This window comes from Pristis pectinata, chromosome 5 (genome assembly GCF_009764475.1).
Source record: "Pristis pectinata isolate sPriPec2 chromosome 5, sPriPec2.1.pri, whole genome shotgun sequence".
Taxonomy (NCBI): Eukaryota; Metazoa; Chordata; class Chondrichthyes; order Rhinopristiformes; family Pristidae; genus Pristis; species Pristis pectinata.
This window is the reverse complement of record NC_067409.1, coordinates 50754813-50781411: the sequence shown is the minus strand read 5'-3', so window position 1 is coordinate 50781411 and position 26599 is coordinate 50754813. Positions and strand designations below refer to the sequence as shown.

At 40.6% G+C, this 26599-nt stretch overlaps 1 protein-coding gene across 1 annotated transcript in view; it reads left to right on the top strand.

The window, feature by feature from the left end:
• Nucleotides 1-26599, top strand: part of LOC127570585 (aromatic-L-amino-acid decarboxylase-like) — a 46104-nt gene that overhangs the window by 9821 nt on the left and 9684 nt on the right. The window contains exons 6-12 of the mRNA XM_052016273.1: nucleotides 560-694; nucleotides 3629-3772; nucleotides 7579-7645; nucleotides 12558-12652; nucleotides 13004-13071; nucleotides 18862-18938; nucleotides 21997-22016. Coding sequence (XP_051872233.1) covers nucleotides 560-694; nucleotides 3629-3772; nucleotides 7579-7645; nucleotides 12558-12652; nucleotides 13004-13071; nucleotides 18862-18938; nucleotides 21997-22016 — 606 coding nt within the window. The remainder of the gene's footprint in view (nucleotides 1-559; nucleotides 695-3628; nucleotides 3773-7578; nucleotides 7646-12557; nucleotides 12653-13003; nucleotides 13072-18861; nucleotides 18939-21996; nucleotides 22017-26599) is intronic.

The following is a 26599-nucleotide window of genomic DNA, read 5'->3' as shown; positions in this document are numbered from 1 at the left end:
CTGAGGGATATGGAAAAAGAGGGGCCAAGGTCGGATCAGTCATAATCTATTTGAATGCTGGAGCAGCTTGAGGGACTGATTAGCCTTCTCTTGCTCCAGTTTCTTATATGTTTAATTGTTTAATGTTTTTAAAAGCTACAGTGTTGGGACAAGGGAAAAAAATCAACGTTCTCCCACTGCAGAAGAAACTTCAGGAGGCTTTTTGCAACTCCGTGAGCCACTATAAAGTCAAACTCTTCTCCCATTGATCTTTGGAATCGGTAATGGAAATTTAGTTGATGGCAGGATCTGCCTTGCTACAATCATATATGTTAAAGGGTGTAGAAAAATCCATAGCAGTGGATCACATAGCCCACTAACTTTACAAATGCCACTGTCAATCTCAACAAGAGTCCTGGTATCTCTAGTAAAAGACCAATTAATAGGTGGCTTAAGTTTACACAATAAAGCATCCCTCATATTATTTAACATTGTTAACCCAGGAAACGAACTTTCTACAATGTTTGAAAATTATGCATGAGGAACTTTGGCAAGTGGTGATTTTTAATTGTTTATTTAGGGCACAGCCAGCGAAAGTACACTGATGGCACTTCTTGTGGCAAGAGGGAAGATGATTACACAAATTCAGGCAAACAATCCTGATCTTGAAGAAATCGTGATCATGTCTAAGCTGGTGGCCTACACATCAGATCAGGTGAACATTGCTGTTGACACTCAGTGTCTCCTTGTTGAACTGACCAAATCAAAAATAAGATGATGATATTAAGTCATCTGTAAGATATTTGAAATTTTGCCATAGAGAACTTTTGAACAGTGACAGACAGCAAACAAGAACTCAAAAATAGTTCCAATATCTCTTTATTTTCTGTAATTAGTTCCTATGTGCTGCTCAGAAAAAAATATTTTGACATCGTTCTGCAGATAAGTAAAGCTGTTTTGTAATTGAATAGACTTATAACATGTATACTTGTAGCAAATTAGCAAATTATTAAGATAAGATATCTTTATTGGTCACATATACATTGAAACACACAGTGAAATGCATCTTTTGCATAGAGTGTTCTGGGGGCAGCCCGCAAGTGTCGCCATGCTTTTGGCGCCAATATAGCATGTCCACAATGATGTAAGTCACATTGTCTCATGGTTTTGCCACTAATATGATGGAATTCTCAAGGTTCATGACAGAACATAGCAGAAACCAAATCATTTAGGTTTTTTACCCTTTTTAACAACATCTCAAATTACAAACTTGAATGGTAGGGGAGGGTTGTGGAGGGTTGGGGGAGAGCAGGTGATGAGAAGGTAGGGACTGGAACTGCCCATACAGTGTGGTTTAGAAGGATGGCTGAAATGTTTCTGCTCCCTGAGAATTCCTTAAGTTAGTCATTTTATAAACCAGATGCTAAATGTACTGAGAAAAGGCATAGCTTCAATTATTCCTGTTCTCAGTACATTAGCCTCAAAGTCAAAAAATTAAGTAACAATCAATCCCAAAAAAATTGCTAGTCCTTACTGTAAAGAACTAATACTATGACAAGGAGCTTGGAAAAAAACATACCTCTTGAGTTTGATCTGCCTCCAGCTCTCACACTCAGAAGAACATTAATAAAAGCAGAAAATGCCGTAAATACTCATCAGGCGAGGCAGCATCTACAGTGAAAGAAGCAAATTAACATTTCAGATTGATGACCTTCGATTTCCAGCATCTGCAGTATTTTTTATCTGAATTGTCAGTGTGCTGACTGTCTGCAGGGACTGTACCTGTTACAGGTGTGGATGTTCAACACTGTTGTTTAAGTAACCCTGTCGCTGTGACTCTAAAATATTATTACCACCTGTCAGAATTTATTGTTCTCACTGGAACAAACAACTGAATTTCAATTTTTGCAGAAGAAATTAAAATGGGAGATATGGCCACAGAGGAAGAAACTATGCATACAAATTAAATAAATTCTGAGAGCAGTATATTTCAGCTCACAAGGCAGGTAATAATCAATCTGGAGAGTGACTCTTTGTATGGAAGCTATCAATATTTTTTCCTGAGGGTTTTTCTAGTAAGTAACAAAGGCAATGATCCAGAAAGTAACAAATTCATTTGTGGATCCTTTACATGATTCTGTCTTATATGGATTAGTTCACCAACTTACACAGACATTCAACCCATCTGATTTGTAATTGTGGAAGCCAGTAATCATCAGAAAGATATAAATCTTCATAGGTTCCATGGAGAAAGTTGGGAGGAATTGTACATTGTATAAAATCGAACAAAAAGAAAGGAATTTTGGGTAAGCAATAAGTGATTACCTATCCACTAAAATGAAGGGACAGAAAATTGTGATCAATCAACTTACCATGTTGTGTTCACTATAAGTGCCTTCCCCATTTGAAAATACCTGATTGCAGAGTCATCCCAGCAGAGTGAGAAAAGATGATCCGATCCATTGTTCTTTTTTCCCACCATTAGACCATGTGAAAATCACATGTTTTTGATTTACACCAGTTTAATTAATCTTCTAGTGCAAGTGGAGAAACATGAGTAAAACATCTACAAAGATCAAAGCTCAGGAAATTTCACATCAGTCTGACTTTAAAATCTGCTCTTGTATGAGAATTCCAGTAGGCCATGGGAAGTCCAGCAGTGGAGTATAGGGACTAATTTGGCCCCACAAATCTGTCAGTACGTCCTAGAATCCTGTCACTTGTATGTACAGTGGCATGCAAATGTTTGGGCACCCCTGGTCAAAATTTCTGTTACTGTGAATAGCTAAGCAAGTAAAAGATGACCTGATTTCCAAAAGGCATTAAGTTAAAGATGACACATTTCTTTAATATTTTAAGCAAGATTACTTTTTTATTTCCGTCTTTTACAGTTTCAAAATAACAAAAAAGGAAAAGGGCCCGATGCAAAAGTTTGGGCACCCTGCATGGTCAGTACTTAGTAACACCCCCTTTGGCAAGTATGGGGCATGATGGTGCTCCTCAAGATGGGCACAGGTTAATCCATGCTGAGAATCGTGTATGTGATAACATTAGATTCAGCTGTGATGTTCTCAAGTTGCCTGCTGCCAGATATTATCTGTGCTCATACTTGACAAATTAGATGGTGGTACAGGCAGTCCCCGCGTTGCGTATGGCTTCAGTTCCTGAAACTTTCTGTAAGCTGACTTCTCCTTAAGTCAGAACTGTCTATTTTCTATTGTAACCCATATCAAATCGGTCTGCATACACTTTCTATAATTCTTTCATTTCATTGAATAATCACCCTGACACTACCCATAATTCAACTAATGAAATATATGCTGTATCCAGTCATTAATGAATACAATGAAATATTTAATTATTACTACCTTGAAAAATGCTTTAAAAATGTGTAGGAGAATTGATGTAAAGTTGGATTTCGATAAGAAAGGTCAGTTGGAACCCAGGGAGACCCTGTACTGGAAGGCTCCAGGGGACTAAAACGTCACACTGTCAATCATGCATTGGGAAGGACACTTATAAAAGCCACATTTTTTTTGTGAGTTTGATTGATTCCCAATGGTGGTTTAATATGGCTACCAGTTTTGGGGAGAGATGGTGAAGTTGTGAATTATGTTTTTATTTTAAACTACCTTTATTTACTTTGCAGTCTCACTCTTCTGTTGAACGAGCAGGATTGATTGGTATGATCAAAATGAGAAAATTATCCACTGATGAGAAATTCAGTCTTCGTGGGGAGACACTGAAACAAGCTCTGGAAGAAGATAAAGCTTTGGGTCTCATCCCTTTCTTTGTAAGTGAAGATTTCCAATCTTTTCTGGTCAGAAATTGCCTTAATAAAGCTTCAAAATTTATTTCTCAACTTTTTGTGCCTTCTTTTCCGATCAAATCATTGATGGTTTGAATTATCATATTGGCTACAGAAAGCGGCATCCCGGTATTTTGTGCTGTAATATTAAGAGGTAACTTGTGTGGGCTGAGGCTTTTTGAGGATCGCTGAATGGTTCATTGACTGATGAGCAGATTCTTGACACTTCTGATTTCCTGGTATGGAGTTCTACCTCTTAAGTAACCATTAATATCGGTACCTTCTGATATGACTTGTCTGAATCACTAGTCTTGATGCAGTTCCAACCCAAACGTCAGCAATTCCTTCCCCGTCCCCTCCCACAGATGCTGCCCAACCCACTGAGTTCCTCCAGCGTATTGTGTGTTGTCCAAACCTGTTACTTGCTTTCCAAGTGTTCTGCTATTCCATTTTTTGTAATAGATTCAAACATTTTCCCTAATACTGACAATAGGCTTACTGGCTTGTAATTTCCCATTATTTTTGATGAGAATGTTATTTAATATATCTTTTGAGAATGTTATTGACAGTGTGTATTACTGGAAAGGTATCAAGGGACAAGCATTTTGTACATTATTGGGCCAACTGTTTCTATACTTGAAGTGTGGAGATGATATCAAAGTCTGTGTACCATTGGATTGTATTGAGCCAATATATGTCTATCATAATTCAAACCATAGTATGCACTTTAATATCCAGTATTTTAGGTTGTTACCAGAGCCATTCAGGCAAGATCATGGGTTATTGTGAATGAGTAACACAGTATGACGGAGGATGGGTATAGTGTGGAGCCAATAGAAAGCTAATTGAAATGGCAACATATAGTTAAGAAGTTAGGTTATAATAATATGATTAATCATTTTAAGTTTGTGCAAGGGTGACTTGCAGGTTGACAGAGAGGCAGCAATGATCTGTGACAATAAGAAGAATGCAGAAACTTGCAACAATTTTCCCAGTATATTGATGTAGAGGATCAGCCATGATCATATTGAATGACAGATCATATTCAAAGGGTAAAAAGCCCACTCTTGTTCCTATTTTTCTCTTGTTTCCATGATCTGCTCACAATATTTACAGTACACCAGAAGCTTCAGAACAAGGATATGTATTTTAATTTAGTCTTATCAGATTTTAGCACTTGCAGCCTTTGTGTTCCCACTTATCACCCTCCAGTCCCTGTCTCCACCTTCACCCTCTCCTCCCCAACCTGGCTCCATCTGCCTCTTTTTTTCCGAGTCTGCTTCCAATTATCACCCACCTGCCTCTGTCTCCCAACACCCCTCCCTCACCCCCTTCCCCACCTGGCTCCTTCTGCACATCATCCATCATCCCTCCTCAGTTCATCGCTCACCTACCTTTCTCCCCTTCTCACCTTTATACTGGTTATCTTTCCCCTTCACTCTCAGTCCCGATGCAGGGTCTCAATCTGAAATGTCGACAATTCCTTTCCCTCCACAGATGCTGTTTGACCCACTTTGAGTTCCTCTAGCAGTTTGTTTTTTGCTCCAGATTCCAGCATCTGCAGACTCGTGTCTCTACTTATAGGATGAGATAGAATTACCTTGGATTTATTGTGCAGAAACAAGCCATTCGGCCCAAGTAGTCCTTTCTACCTTTTATGCTCCACTTGAGCCTCCTCAAGTCTTTCCTCATCTAAATTCATCAGAGTTATCCTCAATTTCCTTCTTCTTTACCTGTATGCCTAACATACTCTTAAATATACTTGTACTATTCTCTGCAACCACCCTCAACTTCTATATTCTCACCACTCTTTGGGTAAAGAAGATTCTTCTAAATTCCCAGTAAACAATAATCAAAAATCTTCAGATGTTCAAATCTGAAATAAAAATAGAAAATGCTGGGAACACTCAGCAGTTCAGGCAGCATCTGTGAAAAGAGAAACAGTTAATGACAAAGGGTCTAAGGCCTGAAATACTAACTCTGTTTCTCTGTCCACAGATGCTGCCTGATCTGCTAAATTCCTTATTAGATTTCTTAGTGACCTCTTTCTGAGAGGGTGTGTTATTATTGGGGTGTTTGAAATTTGTGATATTTACTATTCTTTGTTTTTCACTCATTTCCCAAACTTGTTTGTGTAATTCTTCCTCCACCTCCACTATTAGTTGGTCTATGAATCAAGCCTAATAGTTGTAACTGACCCTTTATTATCTTCTGTATTGAACCATATGGAATCCATTTTTGTCTTCATTAGAGATCGATTCCATTTTCCACTGTCATGTTGTTCCTGATAAATACTATTATTCGACCTCCATTTTCCCTTTCTATCTTTTCTAAATATGTCATCCTCTACATTATTTAATTTGGGGCCTTGAATTGTCTATTGTCCTTTATCAGTCATACACATTTTTTTTCTGGTTTTCCCCAACACATGAATGCCTCCAGCCACCCCCCCCCCCCTCATTTTCTCACTGTGTGCATTGTTGCACAGACAGTTTCACTCACTTTTAATAGCATTCCTCTCACTTCCTTATTAACAAACTTATTAAATACTTTGTCTATAACTCTATTTGCTCCCTTGCTGCTAACTTCCTCCTTTAGTTTATTCTTTGTTTTATTTTCTTGTTTGTACATATTTAGAATCTGTACCCCAAATGAGGTCAACCTATTGCTTAGTCCAGTCTTAGTAAGTCTTGCTTAGTGTTCTACTCCAATCCTCCTGCTACAGAGAGCAACATACCATTTGCCTTTCTTATTGCTTGCTGCTCCCATAATTTTATTTTCTGTGTCTCAGGAACTAACTTGATAAGAGGCTAGGCAAGCTTGGATTCTCTGTAGCATTGGAGGTTGAAGAGAGACTTGATAGAGGTTTATAAAATGATGAGAGGCATAGATGGGGTAGATTGTCAAAGTCTTTTTCTCAGGGTAGAAACATCAAACACTAGAGGACATAGCTTTAAGGTGAGAGGAGGAAAGTTTTAAGGAGATGTGTGGGGTATGTAAGTTTTTTATACAGAGAGTGGTAGGTGCCTGGAACACGCTGTCAGGGGTGGTGGTGGAAGCAAACACGATAGTGGCATTTAGACAGGTACATGAACATGCAGACAATGCATTATGAGTAGGCAGATAGGGTTTAGTTTAATTTGGCATTAGGGTCAGCATAGACATTGTGAGCTGAGGGGCCTGTTCCTGTGCTGTACTGTTCTATGTTCTATCCCACTGTGCACCAACATTTAGTAATTTCTCACCATTTAAAAGGTATTCTGGCTTTATATTTATCCTACACTCCATAACGTCAGTTTTTCACCTTATACCCTGCTGCCTTCTTGTCCACTTGCATATCTTTTCCATATTCCCTTGCAAACTTTGGTATCCTCTTTACGGCTCATTGTCCTAGATATCATCAGCAATCTTGGATACATTATACTCTGTATTTTCATTGAAGTTATTGATATAAATTGTGAGTATCTGAGGGACCAGGACTGAACCCTGTTAGACTCTGTTAATAAAACTCTGGAACGCTCTATTTATTTCAGCCTTTAAACAATCCTCTATCCATAGTGAATGTTACATCATATCTGTGAGTCCTTATTTTATGTAATAATCTACCAGATGGCACCTTATTAAATGTCTTTTGAAAATCTACATACCGAGGACTTACTGTTTCTTGAACACAAGCATATGATATTCGGCAGAGAGGGAAGACATTCATTCCCATTCATTTGACCAGGATGAACAAAAATAAGTGCTTTCTCTGATTGCTAATCTGTTTTTTTTAATCTATGTATCCACAGCTTTGTGCAACACTTGGCACCACTTCCTCCTGTGCATTTGATAACATTATGGAGCTGGGACCCATCTGTAAGACTTCCTTGTATATATTTAGTCTATGTTTAATTATCCTATTTAAAGATTAAAAACTGTGATCTGACCTTCTTGTGATTTTAGATTTTCAGACCTGTTACAAACATTTCGATGGCACTTTTTTTGTTGTCTTGCAGTAGGTCATCATTGATCTTTGCTATGAACCTGGTAACCATTAGAGAGAGAGATTTTAATTTATTATGACAAATTGTGAGCCACTTAAATATAAGGACATGCTAATTTCCTTTCTTGGGACCACTTCAGTACCAAAAATGAAACGTGTATGTCCCTGTATTTACATTGATCATATTTTATCATTATCAACTATATTCTCTCTAAAATACTTTCAAAAAGAGATGTATGTAAAAAGTTGTGAGAGAAGGTGTGTGCCATCCATGCTCCCACTACTACATCCAGCTTATCTGAACATTTAAAGTTGCCATTATATTAGACACTTTATGTCTTCGTGATTCAAGTGCTTACCCAGATACTTTTTAAATGTAGTAGCTCCACCAGCCTCCACCAGCTTCTCAGGCAGTGTGTTCCAGATTGCAACAACCCCCTGGGGGGAGAAAGTTCCTTAAATCCACTCTAACCCTCTTACTCCTCACCTTAAACCGATGCCTTCTAGTTTTAGACATCTCCTTTATGGAGAAAAGTTTCCTCATTCTCCAACATATCATTATTTTGTGTGCCTGTATCAGGTTCCCCTCTCAGCTGCCTCTGCTCCAAAGAAAACAAATCCACTCTATCCAGTCTCTCCTCACAACTGAATGTTTCACCTCAGGCAACATCCTAGTAGATCTCCTCTGCGCCATCTCCAGTACATTCCTGTCCTTCCTATAATGTGGCAACCAAGACCACACACAATACTCCAGCTGAGGCCAAACCAAAATGTTGTAAAATTGGACCATGTATACTCAATGCCTTAGATAATGAAGGCTAGCTTGTTAGATGGTTTCTTCACGCCTTAGAATTTCCTTTAATCTTGTCTACCAGTGATATTTTGTGGCCCCTCTATGCCTTCCTAATTTCTTTGTTAAGCATCCCCTGTATATTCTGTACTCCTGAAGGGCCTCCCATGTCTTCAGTATTCTGTACCTACTATATGCTTCCTTTTCTCTTTCTCAAACCCTCAATATCCCTTGACATCCAGAGTTCTTTGGACTTGCTTTTGTTACCCTTCACCCTTACAGGAACACGCTGGCTCTGAAGTTTCACTTTTTAAAGACTTCCACTTGTCAGATGTAGATTTACCTGCAAGTAGCTGCTGCCAGTCTGTTTTTCCCAAGCCCTTTCTTATGATATTGAAATCAGCCTTCCCGCAGGTTAGGACCTCAATTTCCAGAGCACCCTTGTCCCCTTCCATAACTATCTTGAAACTTACAGATAGGTTCATCCACAGACACTTAAGATTAAGTCCAATACTGCCTCCTCTCTAGTAGGACTATCTACATTACAGATCAAAAAACCTTGTTGGATGCACTTTAAAACTTCTGCTCCCTCTAAGCCTTTCACTGTAAGGTGATCCCAGTTAATTTCGGGGAAGTTAAGATCTGCTACTCCTAGGACCCTATTGCTCCTATACCTGTCTGTGATTTGCCGACATATATGATCTTCTATTCCCTCACTGACTGGTGGGAGACCTGTAATGAAACCCCAGCAAAATGATTGTCCATTTTGAATTTCTCAGCTCTACCCATTAGATATCATTTGAAGAACCTCTCAGACATCCACTCTCATAACTGCAGTGATGGTCTCTTTAATCAATATTGCAATGCTGCCCCCTCTCTTACTTCCTCCACTATCATGTCTGAAGCTTCTATACCTTGGAGTATGGGTTGCCAGTCTGGCCACTTGTTCAATCACATCTCTATGATCGCAATAATATCATATTCCCACATTTCATATCTTATCTCCCACTGGAAAATAGAGATTCAACTGAGTTTTAAAAGGATGATTGGAAGTTTCCAGTCAATTCAGCTATGTTCAAACATTTTAAGCTGGATTTAGACCAATTTTAAAGTAATGGGTGAATTGGGCAGGTGACAAGCTAGTGGATTAGTCAATAACTGCTATTGTGTGAGTAAATGCATTCCTGACTTTCCTGCCAACATACTGAACCTCTTGCTGCACTGCAGACTCGTCATCCAGGTCCAGGGGCATCCTGTGACAGTCTAAACAGAAGGGCTGGATACACTTTATATCTGGCATCTCAGCTTTAATCTTGCTGGTGTATCCAGTATGGCCCATTTCATTTGATTGAGGATACTGACCTTAATTAAAGTGATGAGCTTAACTAATTCATTTTATTTTATGTACATTTCATTAAATATTCATGTTTTAATTAATTTAGAGTAGATTAACAGATTTTAAATACAACTTTTATTACTTTTTGATGTTTCACAATTTTTTTCATTACTTTAATCAACTTTAATTGTTTTTATATGTTTTTGATTATCAGAAATTTTAAAACAGTGGAATAGGTCTTTGACTACATAATACCAGAGACTTTTAGGGTGGTGCAGTGGGTGTAGCCTCAGGATAAGCTATGTGGAAGCCTGCTCACCACTCATGGCTTGCTCCACTCACAGAACTGAGGCCTCAAGGTCATTGGCAGCATTGTAGAGCAAGCACCAGTGTGATCCAATTCATTGCCTTCGTCAATGAATTGCAAATGAGCAGGACCATGACACTCTGTGTAAGTGGTTGGGTAATGGGTAGACAAAAAGGTGAGGCTGTTGTGGGGATTGTAACTTTTTTCAAATCACAATTATCAAAGAAGTTAAGAAGTCAGAAGTTTATCAAGAAGGGAAGATTACAATGTAACTTATAACAAGTGAACCATTTATGGAACAGACAGCTGAAGGAAAGGAAACACTATCTCTGTGATGAATATGTCGCTTTCTTTCTCTTTCATTCTCTCCCTCAGATAACTTGGTCAGCAATTTGTTCTCTTCTCCACTGTCTTATTGAGTTGATCAGGACTTCAAGCTTGACTCCCAGGAATGCCTTCCACTCCACTCAGCTCTCTCATTCTTTTTCTCTATCTACCTTTCCATCTCTCTGTACTACCCTCTCATAGAGTCATACAGCATCACAACAGACCCATTTGGCTCACCGTGCCAGTCGTCTAGCACCTATCTATACTAATCTTATTTTGTAGTATTCGGTATATAGCCTTCTATGCCATGATGCTTCAGATGTTCATCTAAATATCCTCTCCTCAGCCCACTGCACTCTGATACACTTTTTTCTGTGTATGGGATAGACCTTTATGTTAATCATTTGTTCAATTAAATCTTCCCACTTAGCTGTCCCACCTCATGGCCATCATTATGGGAAAACATTTCATCATTTATCTTTTGTTTGTACAGAATGTACCTTTTCTTGACAGCCTCTGTCAGGCTGTTGATTGGAATACTTCCCTGAAGCAATTCAGGATAAAGTAATTTGATAATTTGTTGTTAATGATATGATCATAAGCTGGCAGGTCAGGTTTGAAATTCTAATCATTTGTGTCCATTTTCCTTCATCTTCAAGGATATGTCTCTCTCTCTCTCTCTCTTTTTGACTGTGCAAAGCATAGCATTTTTATACACATTGGGGAATAAGATAAAGCAAGTTCATCATTACACAGACCTTCAGCTGACACACGGTTAGTCACTTCTGACATCATCTTCCCTGCATAATCATCAGATCCCTGCCTTTCATCTGGTTCCAGTGTCTTTATACATAAAATATCCCTTTGTTCAATTAGGGCCTTGGCCACCATTGTAGAGGTACAGACCAGGTCTTGCTTATACTTTTGTCTTGCATTATGCTTAGTAACATAATATACAAGTTAACTCTACAGGCTATGCAATGTATGTTTCAATGTATGTATCCAATTACTTCACTCCCAAAACTGATATCTAGTTTGCTTCTGAAAAGTACAGATTGCGCTGTATTTTAAAAGATGAACAGTAATTTCCAGGTAGTTCAGTTGCTTGAAAACATTTTACAGGGGTTTAAGGCAAAGCCTCCACAAATGAAAAGGTAAATGAATTGGACCATGAGACTTATGTGAATTTGCCTAAGCGCACCATTGGAACAACGTTATAGTAAGAAGAGTGATGCCATATGTAAACCATTTCAGGAAATTAGCATTTATGTGTAGATGCCCATTTTCTTAACCTTTACTTGGGACTATAATTATTGACTCAAAATAATGCAGGATACATTGCCTTATCCGTTTCATATCTCTTTAATACAACATTAATAAATCTCTTTCAATATACATTCTTCTAAATGAGCCCTTTCCAAACAGGTACTGAGCTGACATCGAAAATTCATATTCCACATTCTAACAGTGGGCACTAGGGACAATATTAGTCTTTTAAAGTGTCTCCTTTGTTCCGTTAGAACATTCTCAAATATCATGGCCTCAATCTCCAATAAAGAGACTCGAGGGCAAAATTTTGGGTGTCAAATAGTGTTGTGCTGTTGAAAGTGCTGACTTTCAGATAGGATGTTACTATGAAACCATATCTGTTCTCTCATGTCACTGCAAAAATTTCTTATTAATAATCAAAGAGGGCGACAGGGGTCTTAGGCCATGCCTGTCATTCAACATCACTAAAACAATCTGGTTTTTAATCTTATTGATGCTGGGTCGACCTCACTGGGTTGAAACTATCTGCCTTTTTTCCCCAAGTTATAAATGCATTTTATTACGTTTCAAGAGCAATGCGTTAGTTGTCGAATCCTTTGGAATGAGCTGATGTTGTATAAGGTTTTGTGTAAACTAATTTCTCTCTTTACCTTTTATGTTGTGTTGTTATTGAACATTTCCTTTCTATGCATTTATACTTCATGTAAAGTATAAAAATGTTATTTCATCTCTGATTAAAGTTGTGTAATATTTCAGGTAACTCTGAGAATATCTGGATGCACATTGATGCAGCCTATGCAGGAAGTGCTTTCATCTGTCCAGAATTCAGACCTCTTTTAAATGGAGTGGAGGTAAAGACTTTGGCCTCTGATGCACTATTCTGATTTATACTTGGACTAAACATTTCTAATAGCACCGCTGACCAGAGAATGTGCTCATTTCAGACAATTCCTTTGCTGTACCACTACAAGTAAAACCTGTAACTCCTCCACCTTGCATGCAGATTCAATTGCCATTAGGCACTTTTAAGGCTTTACACTGTCTAGTTCTGCTTTAACTGTGAAGAGCCGTACAGTCAGTGGAGCACACTAGAATAATTGTGGAGTGCTTACAAAAGGCCATGCTTCTGGTACTATAATGATTCTGCATAACAAAGTCTAGTGTTTGTATATAATATTTTACAATTTTTTTTTCTTGATCAGTTTTCAGATTCTTTCAACTTTAACCCTCATAAGTGGCTTTTAATCAACTACGATTGTTCAGCCATGTGGTGAGTTAGCCAATTTGTGTCTGTAAAATATTTTCAATTTCACAATATGTTTCCATTTAAGATCATTCTTACCTTGAAATTAAATCCCAGTTTGTAGTGTTAAACATGCTATACAATAGCAGCAGCAAATTGTACTCTGTCCCTAAAATTTAATCACATTGACTTAAGTGGAATTGAATTTCAGAATAAGAGTAGACTGTGCTGTCAATATGTTGTAACAACTCTCGCACCTTTACTGAGGATGAATCTCCACTATTATCATTCTATAAATGCAGCCTGATCTTCTTGGTATTTCCAATATTTCTGCTTCTATTTCAGATTTCTGAAGTATTTTCCTTTTCTATTATTGAGAAGTGATTTGATATATACTGTCTTCATATGTCCCATTACAAAAGTATTTCAGCAGGCCTGCTGCAGCCACCTCTGGGATCCACACCCACTGCCACATCCCCAGGATGCTAACTCTGGTCCCGTCCAACCACAGCTGTCACCTCTGGGACTCCTAGCCCACTGCTGCCAGCTCTGGGAACCATGACGCACTGCCACTTCCTCCAGGGCCCACCTTCACTTGTGCCACCATTGGGACCCCCTCCCCCCACCCAATGCCACTTCCTCTGGGTCTCTGCCACCCTAACTGCAACCTCTGGGTCTCTGCCACCCTAACTGCAACCTGTGGGACTCTGCTCAAACCCTAGCACCTGCCACTTCCACCAGAGAGCCACCGCTGGGAAGTGGATGTTAGAGCTCGGGGGAATAACAAGTGCTGTCCCAGCATGGATCTGAACTTGGAGGTGTTGACTGAGCAGAGATAGATGGTCACTTTACCTGTGTCTAGCATTACAAAAGTAACAAGGATTCATTCTTGTGATTGGTGCGTCACAATTCTAGATGATTAGTTTATGAATTTGCAGTTCTTGTGCACTGTTTTATCTGAAGGCAGAGTAATCAAATGTCAATCCTTGTTGTGTGAATATATTAGTAAGGTGACATAGTGGTTAAATTACAGTGAGGAAGGGAATAGTTCCCTACTCCTTTTGCAGTCTTCCTTTTCTTCAGTCAACTGGAAGAGGAATGGAAATGGAGGAGGGCAGTGAGTTGTGGAGTTTGGACGGTTTACCATTTCCAGTCGTAGGCTGCACTTAACTTCAGGTAATAGTTGTTCTTTTGTTGGCAGCACGTTTATTGTGAAGAGTACCATGTTGTTTTGGTTTCACTTTAAAGACACAGGTTTAGTCTCATTACAGCTAAAATTCTATTCAAATTACTAAAACTTACTAATATTTTTGATGAGTGCACCTGAGGAGCATTCAATATATTTAGTGTCCATTTGGAATAGGAGTTTCTGGAGAAGTTTATGGGGGGGAAAATGTGTTCCTAGATGTAGTGCCTCCAGTCCTTTCTTCCCTTGAGTTTTGGATACTGCCTTCCTCAGAAATATAAATAACAGGATGTGTGAGAATATTCTTCATCTCCTATTGGTATATGACATCTCACCCCATGGAGCTATACTGACTCCATGTAAATGAATTATTCTGCTGACAGTAGCAAGCCTGACAGTGCTCTGCTCAGTGGATCATTAATGTTGTTTAAGATTAGAGGATTTAATTATATAAGTTTGCACAATAATGTCAATAATATTTTGGAAACTTACAATTTGAAAGGAAATACACTTATAAAAGGCACCACTAGCAAATATTAAACACAAAATCTATTCTAAACTTGACAATATCTCCAGAAACAAAATAATATTTAATCTGTACTGGTAATATTGTTCACCTGAAAGACATTAATTATGTCTGGATAATCCAGCTGTGGTTATCATACTTATAAATGACCATGGACATGCACTTATCAAGAGCTTATCCAGTTTGCTCTCATACACAATGGTTGTCTTTTGAAACCTTTTTTCCAAATTACATAGAAACATAGAAAAACTACAGCACAATTCAGGCCCTTTGGCCCACAAAGCTGTGCCGAACATGTCCCTACCCTAGAAATTACTAGGCTTACCCATAGCCCTCTATTTTTCTCAGCTCCATGTACCTATCCAACAGTCTCTTAAAAGACCCTATTGTATCCGCCTCCACCACTGTTGCCAGCAGCCCATTCCACTCACTCACCACTCTCTGAGTAAAAAACTTACCCCTGACATCTCCTCTATACCTACTCCCCAGCACCTTAAACCTATGTCCTCTTGTGGCCACCCTTTCAGCCCTGGGGAAAAACCTCTGACTATCTACCTGATCAATACCTCTCATCATCTTATATACCTCTATCAGGTCCCCCCTCATCCTCCGTCGCTCCAAGGAGAAAAGGCCGAGTTCCCTCAACCTACTTTCATAAGGCATGCTCCGCATTCCAGGCAGCATCCTAGTAAATCGCCTCTGCACCCTTTCTATGGCTTCCACATCCTTCCTGTAGTGAGGCGGCCAGAACTGAGCGCAGTACTTCAAGTGGGGTCTGACCAGGGACCTATATAGCTGCAACAATACCTCTCAGCTCCTAAATTCAATTCCCCGATTGATGAAGGACAATACACCATATGCCTTCTTAACCACAGAGTCAACCTGCGCAGCCGCTTTCAGTGTCCTATGGACTCAGACCCCAAGATCCCTCTGATTCTCCACATTGCCAAGAGTCCTACCCTTAAGACTATATTCTGCCATCATATTTGACCTACCAAAATGAACCACTTCACACTTATCTGGGTTGAACTGCATCTGCCACTTCTCAGCCCAACTTTGCATCCTATCTATGTCCCTCTGTAACCTCTGACAGCCCTTCAAACTATCCACAACACCCCCAACCTTTGTGTCATCCACAAACTTACTAACCCACCCCTCCACTTCCTCATCCAGGTTGTTTATAAAAATCACAAAGAGCAAGGGTCCCAGTACAGATCCCTGAGGTACACCACTGGTCACCGACCTCCACTCAGAATACAACCCTTCGACAACCACTCTTTGCTTTCTGTGGGCCAGCCAGTTCTGAATCCACACTGCAGTGCCCCTTAGATTCCATGCCTCCTTACTTTCTCAATAAGCCTTGCATGGGGTACCTTATCAAACGCTTTGCTGAAATCCATATACACTACATCTACTGCTCTCCCTTCATCGATGTGTTTAGTCACATCCTCAAAAAATTCAATCAGGCTCGTAAGGCAGGACCTGCCCTTGACAAAGCCATGCTGACTATTCCTAATCATATTATACCTCTCCAAGTGTTCATAAATCCTGCCTCTCAGGATCTTTTCCATTAGCTTACCAACCACTGAGGTGAGACTCACCGGTCTATAATTCCCTGGGCTACCCCTACTCCCTTTCTTGAATAAGGGAACAACATCCGCAACCCTCCAATCTCCTGGAACCTCTCCCGCCTCCATCAACAATGCAAAGATCATCATCAGAGGCTCCTCAATCTCTTCCCTTGCCTCCCACAGCAGCCTGGGGTACATCTCAACTGGTCCCAGCGACTTATCCAACTTGATGCTTTCCAAAAGTTTCAGCACCTCCTCTTTCCTAATATCTACATGCTCAAGCTTTTCAGCCCGCTGCAAGTCCCCACTACAATCCCCCAGATCTTTTTGCATCGTGAATACTGACGTAAGGTATTCATTAAGTACCTCCGCCATTTCTTCCAGATCCATACACACTTTCCCACTACTGCACTTGATAGGCCCTATTCTTTTGCATCTTATCCACTTGCTCTTCACATACCTTTAGAATGCCTTGGGGTTTTCCTTAATCCTGCCAGCGAAGGCCTTCTCATGTCCCCTTCTGGCTCTCCTAATCTCCTTCTTAAGCTCCTTCCTATTAGCCTTATACTCTTCCATATCTCTAACATTACCTAGCTCTCTGTACCTTTTGTAAGCTTTTCTTTTCCTTTTGACTAGATTTATTATAGCCTTTGTACACCACAGTTCCTGTATCCTCTTGTGACTCCCCTGTCTTATTGGAACATGCCTATGCAGAACTCCACACAAATATCCCCTGAATATTTGCCACATTTCTTCTGTACTTTTCCCTGAGAACATTTTTTTTCCCAATCTAATCTTCCAATTTCCTGCCTGAGAGCCTCATAATTCCCTTTACTCCAAGTAAACACCTTTCTAGTCTGTCTGTTCCTATCTCTCTCCAGTGCTAAAGTAAAGGAGATAGAATTATGATCACTATCACCAAAATGTTCACCCACTGAGAGATCGGACACCTGACCAAGTTCATTTCCCAATACCAAATCAAGCACAGCCTCTCCTCTTGTAGGCCTATCTACATACTGTGTCAAGAATCCTTCCTGAACACACTTAACAAACTCCTCCCCATCTAAACCCCTCACTGTCTGGAGATGCCAATTGATGTTTGGGAAATTAAAATTGCCCATCACAACAACTCTGTTATTCTCACACCTTTCTAGGATCTGCTTCCCTATCTGCTCCTCAATATCCCTGTTACTATTGGGCGGCCTATAAAAAAACACCCAGTAAAGTTATTGGCCCCTTCCTGTTCCTAACCTCCACCCACAGAGATTCTGTAGACAGTCCCTCCACGATGTCCACCTTTTCCGCAGCCGTGACACTATCTCTGATCAACAGTGCCACTCCCCCACCTCTTTTACCTCCCTCCCTGTCCTTTCTGAAACATCTCAAATCCGGCACTTGAAGCAACCATCCCTGAGCCATCCAAGTCTCCGTAATGGCCACCACATCATAGCTGCAAGTATTGATCCAAGCTCTAAGCTCATCTGCCTAGTTCACAATACTCTTTGCGTTAAAATAGACACATCTCAAACCTGTCTGAGCACGTCCCTTCTCTATCACCTGCCTATCATACCTACTACTAGCTTTCTCTATTTGAGAGCCAAACACCTCTTCCCCAGTCTCTCCAGTTCGGTTCCCACCCCCCAACAATTCTAGTTCAAACCCTCCCCAGTAGCCTTAGCAACCTCCCTGCCAGGATATTGGCCCCCTGGGAGTCAAGTGCAACCCGTCCTCTTTGAACAGGTCATACCTGCCCCAAAAGAGGCCCCAATAATCCAGAAATCTGAATCCCTGCTCCTTACCCCAATCCCTCAGCCACACATTTAACCTCCTCCTCATTCTGTTCCTATACCCACTGTCACTTAGCAGAGGCAGTAACCCGGAAATTACTACCTTTGAGGTCCTGCTTCTCAACTTCCTTCCTAATTCTCTATAGTCTTTTTTTAGGACCTCATTCCTTTCCCTACCTATGTCGTTGGTACTAATATGTACCATGACCTCTGGCTGTTCTCCCTCCCCCTTCAGGATATCTTGGACACAATCTGAAACATCCCAGACCCTGGCACCTGGGAGGCAAACTACCTTCTGAGTTTCTTTCCTGTGTCCACAGAGTCGCTTGTCTGCCCACCTAACTATAGAGTCCCCCACCACTAGTGCCCTCCTCTCTCCTTCCCTACCCTCCTGAGCCGCAGGGCTGGACTCTGTGCCAGAGACACTGCCACAGTTGCTTCCCCCAGGTAGGCTGTCTCCCCCAACAGCACTCAAGCAGGAGTACTTATTGTCAAGGGGTACAGCCACAGGGGTACTCTCTAGTACCTGACTCTTCCCCTTCCCCTTCCCCCTCCCCTTCCCCCTCCTGACTGTGACTGTGACTGTGGCATGTTCACTAAATATAAGGAATTTTGTAATTCTACATGTTGTACAAATAAAGAGAAATGTAGGGGCTTCACAGAGTGAGTAAAACACATCTTTGTACATTGTGGTATAAATAATACTGATGTATACTCATTAAGTTTGATGTCATGTGTTACTTTTAGGGTGAAAAAAAGATCAGAAGTTATTCACGCTTTTAAAGTGGATCCCCTTTACTTGCAACATGATCATGAGGACTGTGGTACTGTATTATATTACCTCTTCTCGTTACATCTTGAGATTCTTGAGTTAATGGAGATTAATCTTATTTTTGTTTGGCTGAAAGCACCTCATGTCACAAAACTAAAATTAGTTTCAGGCTTGTATATCTGTCCAGTCCCAGCATCACAAAAGCCATGAGCTGAAGGGCTGGATATACAGAACATTAGTTGGGCTGCACTTACAGTATTGCATGCAGTTCTTGTTGCCATACTACAGGAAAGATGTGATTAAGCTCAGGTGCAGAGAAGGTTCACAAGGATGTTGCCTGGATTGGAAGACTTGAGTTATAAGGAGAGATTGGATAGGCTGGGTCTGTTTTCCCCAGAGCGCAGTAGGGTGAGAGTTGACATGAAAGAGGTGTATAAAATTATGACAGGCATAGGTAGGATAGATAGCCAGAGTCTGTTTCCCATGGTAAGGGTGTAAACATGAGGCCATAGGGTTAAGGTGAGAGGGAGGAAGTATAGAGGGAATCTGAGGGGTAAATTATTTACACAAAGTGTATCAGTATCTGGAATGAGCTGCCAGAGGAAATGGCGGAGGCAGGAACAGTAACAACATTTAGGAGGCATCTAGAAGGGTATTTGAATGAGCAGGGCATAGAGGGACATGGAATTAATGCAGGCAAGTGGATTAGTATACATAGTCATGATGGTCGGCATAGACGTGGTGGGCCAGAGGGCTTGATTCTATCCTGTATGACTCAATGACTCTCTGAGAATGAATCTAAGCAGACCAAAGCAAAATTTGTGTCAACATTCAATTTCAAGATATTCCTGTTTAGGCAAAATGTCCATTTGATACATTTTCATCAGGAAATAGCTCTGTGGCATTTTTTTTGGCATTAAAACAGGATTAAGGGTCACTTTAATGTTGATTCTGAAAGTCACATAAAGAGCATGAGATCATTTGTGAGGTTCACGGAACAGCACAGTCAGGCTGCCCTGCAATGCCACGCTGATGCTGATGTTGTTCACTTCAGTGCTATGTTCCCTATTGATACATTGTGAAATCTTGCAGATTTTATCATGTAATCCATGAAGTGCAACCTTTGCAGTCAGCTCCTTAGAGACAGAAATACACATTACAAGCAAAACTGATGCAGTTGTAAGGGATCGTTACTACTGAATGAATGGATGCTACAATTAGCAGCATTCCTTGGAAGAGGTCAGGGGAACGTGGACTGGCTGATATGTCCTTTGTGCAAAGGGGCCATGGATACTCTCCGGGAGATAAAGCTAGGAACATCCCTGTAATGACATTGGGGAAGCCTACAATGCCACATATATCTGTTCCCATTCTACCTGCTTTTGTGATCTGAATAAGAAGCATGCAGTTTGAGTGACTTCCTTAATGCAGTGGTGAGCAGTAAATTGTGAGATGTGGCAGAGGTCAACAGTGATATTCTGGAATAGTCCTGACATTAAGAAGCTGAGAGTTGTATTTGAACTTGTAGGAAGTCCCAGATCTTAGTGAGGACAAAAAATGCAGCTGGAGTACTCTAAATAGCATGGTTTTAGCAGAAATGGTGTTAGTAAAATTCAGAAATTCTGTCAGTAAATAAGAACTATTGTTTCTCAAAGAATTAAGTTGAAAAAGTCACTACAGCTGTATTTTGTGGGTTGCATTACTTTCCACATCACTCAAGTAAGTTTTACATCAGAAAAGAGTGCGAAGAACGAAAAATCTCAGCAGAAAGTGATGAGGTGACTTTCACAACAGATACTAAGCACACAGAAATATGCTCAAAATTGCATTACTCCAGGTTAAGCCAACTTTCAACAGCATGCACCATTTCAAAGCTGTGTGAGCAGACCTCTAGCCCAAAGCAATTGTTTTGGCCCCAAGCTGGTTGAGTAGGACAAGGCTTAAATACATATCCAGCAACCTGAGTTTACAATGCTGCAGATATACATTGTTACCAGGTCTCACAGTGCTTATTGCAGACTTTCAAAATCATGCACAGCACAGAGACACTGCCATTTCTGCCCGAATAATGCTTCCATCCCTAGGCATGGAGAAACTCACAAAACAGAGCTTTAACTGTAGAAATTATTGTGGTGGAGTGGGGGTTCCACACAATCTGAAGAAACCAGTCCCCCTTCCCTACATTTTCCTTCACCTGCATGGTAGCTTTTTATGCTGCTATTACTGTGACTGCACGGAGATAGTTCCTTATGGCTGAGACCTGCTTCCCACAAATCCTAGTGGGAAAGACGCAGGAGCTCTGTTCTCTGCAGCAGCTGCCTCTGGGAATGGCAGAGGGTTCATTTAACACAGCATTCAGGATGAAAACTAGTGTTTTTTTTAATATATAGGTGAAGTTTCCCCCGTCTGCAATTTTTCTGGGGGTCCACAGAGCACAGTAACAGGACCTTCAACCCATCAAGCATGTGCTTACCATCAAGCACTGAGTTACCCACATTCCCATCAACTCCCCCCCCAGAATCTGCTGTTCACCTGTACACGAGCGGCAATTTACACTGGTGGCAAATTAATCTTCCAACCCACATGTCTTTGTTATGAGGGAAGAAACCAGAGTACCTGGAGGAAACTCAAACTCCACACAGACAGACCGGAGGTCAGGATTGAACCTAAGTCACTAGAGCTGTGAGGCAGCTGCTCCTCTATGTTATCCCATTATCACTAAATCAAGCACTCATTCAGCTCAGCAAATAAGGATGAAATCCAAGTTCAAGGCACATGAGTTCCCATCTCACTTGAGGGCTCAACCCAGTTGCTTTGTAAATACCCAGAATTTGAAAATGATCCTGATTGTTGAAGTAGAAGAAAACTAGGGGAAGCCGTCCTGGCACCACAAAACATGTCGGCTAAAATAGAGTGTAGAAAAATAACTTGCACATTTAGTTTAAAATCTAAACAATATGCATACATTCTTTTACAAATTATCCCGTACATTGTGGGAGAATCAATGATATTAACTACCTTTATATCCATTTAGCAGCTTGCAACTACAATGCTTTAAAACAAGAATCATTAGAGATTATGTGACACCTCTTTTTATTCTGTATCTCCAGAATTCATTACTGATTACAGGGTAAGTAAAGTTACAACATTTCAAATGCATGAGAATATAAGGGGTTTCATAACAACTGTTTAATTTTACAGTTCTGTCAGATTTAGCAATCGAACTCATAGTTAAACTTGTAAACTTGAGGGGGAGATGGTTGAGAGCTTCAAGTTCCTAGGTGTAAATATCACCAACAAGTTGTCCTGGTCCAGCCACATGGAATCTGTGGCCAAGCAAGCATACACTAATGCCTCTACCAGACCTGGGACTCAACACCTCCCTTTACAACTGGATCCTTGACTTCCTGACCAACAGAACGCAATCAGTAAGGATAGGCAGCAACACCTTCACCTCAATTATTCTCAACACTCAGCCCCCTACTCTACTCTCTATACACTCACAACTACATGGCCAGATTCTGCTCTAACTCCATCGACAAGTTTGCAGATGACACCACTGCACTGGGCCGAATCTCAAATAACGATGAGTCAGAGTTCAGGAAGGAGATAGAGAGCCTGGTGCTATGGTGTCATGACAACAACCTTTCCCGCAATATCAGCAAAACAAAAGAGCTGGTCATTGACTTCAGGAAGCTGGGTGGTACACATGTTCTTGTCTTACATCAACAGTGCTGAGATCAAGAGGGTTGAGAGCTTCGGATTCCTAGGAGTAAACATCACCATAAGTCTGTCCTGGTCCAATCACATAGACACCATAGCCAAGAAAGCTCAGCAGTGCCTCCACTTCCTCAGGAGGCTAAAGAAATTTGGTATATCCCCTTTGATCCTCACAATTTTTATCAATGCAGCATAGAAAGCATCCTATCCAGATGCATCACAGCTTGGTATGGCAAGAAATTACACATAGTTGTGAACACAGCCAAGTCCATCACGCAAATCAGCCTCCCTTCTATTGACTCCATCTACGCTTCCCTCTGCCTCAGGAGAGAAGCTAGTATAGTCAAGGATCCCTCCCACCCTGGTCATTCTCACTTCCCCCCCTCTCCTGTCAAGTAGAAGATAGAAAAGCTTGAGGACTCGTACCACCAGACTCAAGGACAGCTTCTTTCCCACTGTTATCATGCTCTGGAACAGACCTCTCATATGTTAAAAGATGAACTCTTGATCTCCCAATCTACCTCATCGTGGCCCATGCACTTTATTTGTTTACCTGCATTGCACTTTCTCTGTAACTGCATTACTATATTCTGCATTCTGTTTTCTTTTTAGTACTTTGATGTAGGTATGTATGGCTTGATCTGTCTGGATCATTTGGTTCTTGAACCGGCACAACCCTAATCACTAGAGTTTAGCAACACTTTGACCACTTCGATCACTTTGCTCTGAAATTGACTTTTTGTTCTAATTGTGTTCTTTCTTGTAAAAATGGTGTTTAATGTATGTTTTTCTTGTGATTGCTGCTTATTATAATGCTATGTGCCTGTGATTCTGCTGCAAGTTTTTCATTGCACCTGTGCATACATGTACTTGTGCATATGACAATAAACTCAACTTTGACTTCAACTTTGAAGCCAATGCAGTTGGGATCAGTCCCATTAAACAAAAGGAAATCCTGGTCAAATGTGATGCTTTTATTGAATGAGCCATTGGGGAGCTAACATTAGTACAGCTTATAATTCACTAAATAATCACCTGTTAAAATAAAAGTTAATATTAAGCACCAATCATTTTGAATCTCCAAACGGAGCTGTAGATCCTTAGGGCTCCAAACATATAACCACACTTCCTACTTCCTCTTTTTTTTGCTCATTTCAATAAAGATGTCAGTCAATAGTCTTGGCATTTTGGCATTTCTCCATTTTTGAAATTAACTTTGCAATTTATATAGTAGCATAAGTAATCCAGAGATTCCTTATTTGAAAGAGCCTAATTTGCTAAACAAAGTTGGTTATTTTAATGGATAATTTTATACAAAACTGAACCAAGAAGTTAAATTCTCAGCCAAGAGCTACAATGTAAAGGGAGCACAGGCCAGAGATGTGACATCGGCACTGTGCTATTTTGAATCTCTGACCTGAGGGTTTTATCCATATATATGTTTCCTTGTTTGATGATTTTCATTTACAAAATGTAAACCAGAGTGTAAAGTGGAAAATTATGCTTTTCACACATTCTTTCCTAAACTTATTAAATGAAGGAGAATAAAACTTCCGCTTACAGCTGAAGTTACAGCTGTTCATATGGATAATTTCTGATGAGTATATCCCCTGGTGACTAAGGAGATGGTCTTTTGGATATTTTAATCTGCATGGAAACACTGGGCTGAATCTTACTGGACTCAGCCCACTATCTGGAATCAATGCCCACAATCTCCAGTTCTCAACAGGTCTAAATACAAAGGGCTCATATTGCTGATCTGAACCATCCCCGACTCCAACAAGCTGACACAGTGTGCTCCAGAAATAAACCCTCAGAGCATCTTATATAAAAAAAAACACTGTAGATCAAAATGCCAAAGAAGGATGGCAAGCACAAAGAATTTGCATTGTCCAATTTCAATCTATTCAAAAGGCCAGATAAATCAGCAAGAGAAATGTGGGTTTGGAATTCCTCAGGCAAGGATAAAGAAGTGGCAATGGACCCAGTGGTACCAAAGCTACTGAATCAACTGAAGAAATTGTTGAAGAAGTTGAGAGTACAAGAAGTGAGGCAGGTGAGGATCCTAGAAGCTCATTGGACTTTGGCATTATGGAACTTGCATCTGAATAAGATGCAACATTGGTCAAAGTAAGGATAGAAGATGTAGAAATGCATGAATGTGAAATGACACTGAACTATACTGGATCTAAGCGCAAGAAGTGACAAGGTGATCACCATCAGATAATCTAGTGGCAGCAAACTTAACAGGGACACATTACCACTTGCTCATATTATCCGATGCAGTGGATGCAGAGATCTATAATTATCTATTATATTAGATATCAGTTTTGAGTTTGACAGTGATCATAAATTTCAGCCAAAACTTGGACATAGGAAATTATTTTAAAATAGAGGAAAATAGGTAATGATGGGTCTAGTTGTGACTCCCAAAGTGTGGTAGAGGAAAATACTATTATAAAACTTGAGGAAGCTCCACAAGAAATGGCAACAGAGAGCTTGGGAGATATTTTGATGAACCCTGCCCTGTTTGAATTTAATCAATGTGTTACATAAAATAAAACAAAACCAACCAGTTCTCCTTATCAGCGTGCACAAGGCTGAACTCGTATCCTGTTTTATTTCAAAATCCGGCTTCAGCAGTCTTCTGCAGTCCTGCTGCCCCCAAGCCCAGATTTACTGTTGGCTACAAGCATAGTTCTCTTACACAATGTCAATTATGCCTCAGCCCCAGTATAGTCAAAAGACACAATTTTTTCTTCTTCTACAATCCCTCCTTGTTGATCCTCTGGATCAACACTCTTCCTCCTCTTGCTGAAAAGGAGGTTCATACCCCACGGGGTACGGTCGCATCTCACGAGTTTCTAACATGTACACAGTCCCGTCCCTTCTGGCGGAGGGTGACAGACCACACAGAAATCGCACAGCCACTGTGCAGATAACTACAATGATCAGGATTATTCCATAATGCATCAGGGTCTGCCACCAGCTCCCACAAGGTATTCATAGCCAATCATTGTGGAATAACTACAAGGGTCAACACCGTAACAACTTCTTGAGTTGGTCCCATGTTAGCTATTCATCTGATTTGTGGCATGGTTTGCACTACGTAGCGTGTATCCAATCAGGCTTTTCCTTCACTTCAACAGCTGTTCGAGTCATTAGCAGTACTAGGTAGGGGCCTTTCCATCAAGGAGAGAAAGAACTCTTGTTCATAGTTCTTACATATATTTTGTCTCCCGGCTTAAACGGATGCATATTACCTTCCGTCATTCGGGCCTGGGCCTGTCGTGCTCCTTCATGTAGCTTACCTACTTCCTTGCACAGGGATTGAGCATATTTCAACATTTTTTCATCATTCCAGACTAAGGCTACTTTTTCTGGGGTCATGGGGAGCTTGGTGCCTGTTGTCATGGGCCTTCCCATTAAAATCTCATGGGGGATCAATCCAGTATTTCTATTCTTTCGGTTGCGCAAGGTATACATTACAAGAGGTAGCCCCTCTCTTTTGGTAGAACTGTCCTGTCATTTTGGGCCTACTTTCACCCTGAGAGGCGAACAAATCCTCCCTTTCCATATTCATCAGAGTGGTGACAACATCCGCCCAGCCTTGCTGCTGCCAGGTTAAATTTGCCAATTTAAACTCCTGTGCCTGCTGAGGCAACATACAGTTAAGCAATGTCTGTATTGCTAATGGTTCGTTCTCCTCTAGAGGTATTCCTGCGTGTTCTTCCCATTTACTCTTATAACGAGCGGTATAGTCTGGTATGGGCTCCCCCTTCTTTTGCAGGCATCGTGTAACTTCCCCTAAATCACTATGTTTTCGGGCTCCCTTTAGGATAGCCTCTTTTCCTCTATTTTCCAACCAATGAGTCAAGGATTCATTTCCTTGGGGCTGTTGCACATCATCTTGCCTACAATCCCCATTTTCCCCAGGGGGGACTGCAAACCCATCTTTTAAAGAGGGCCAGGAGGACCCATAGGCGTATTTTA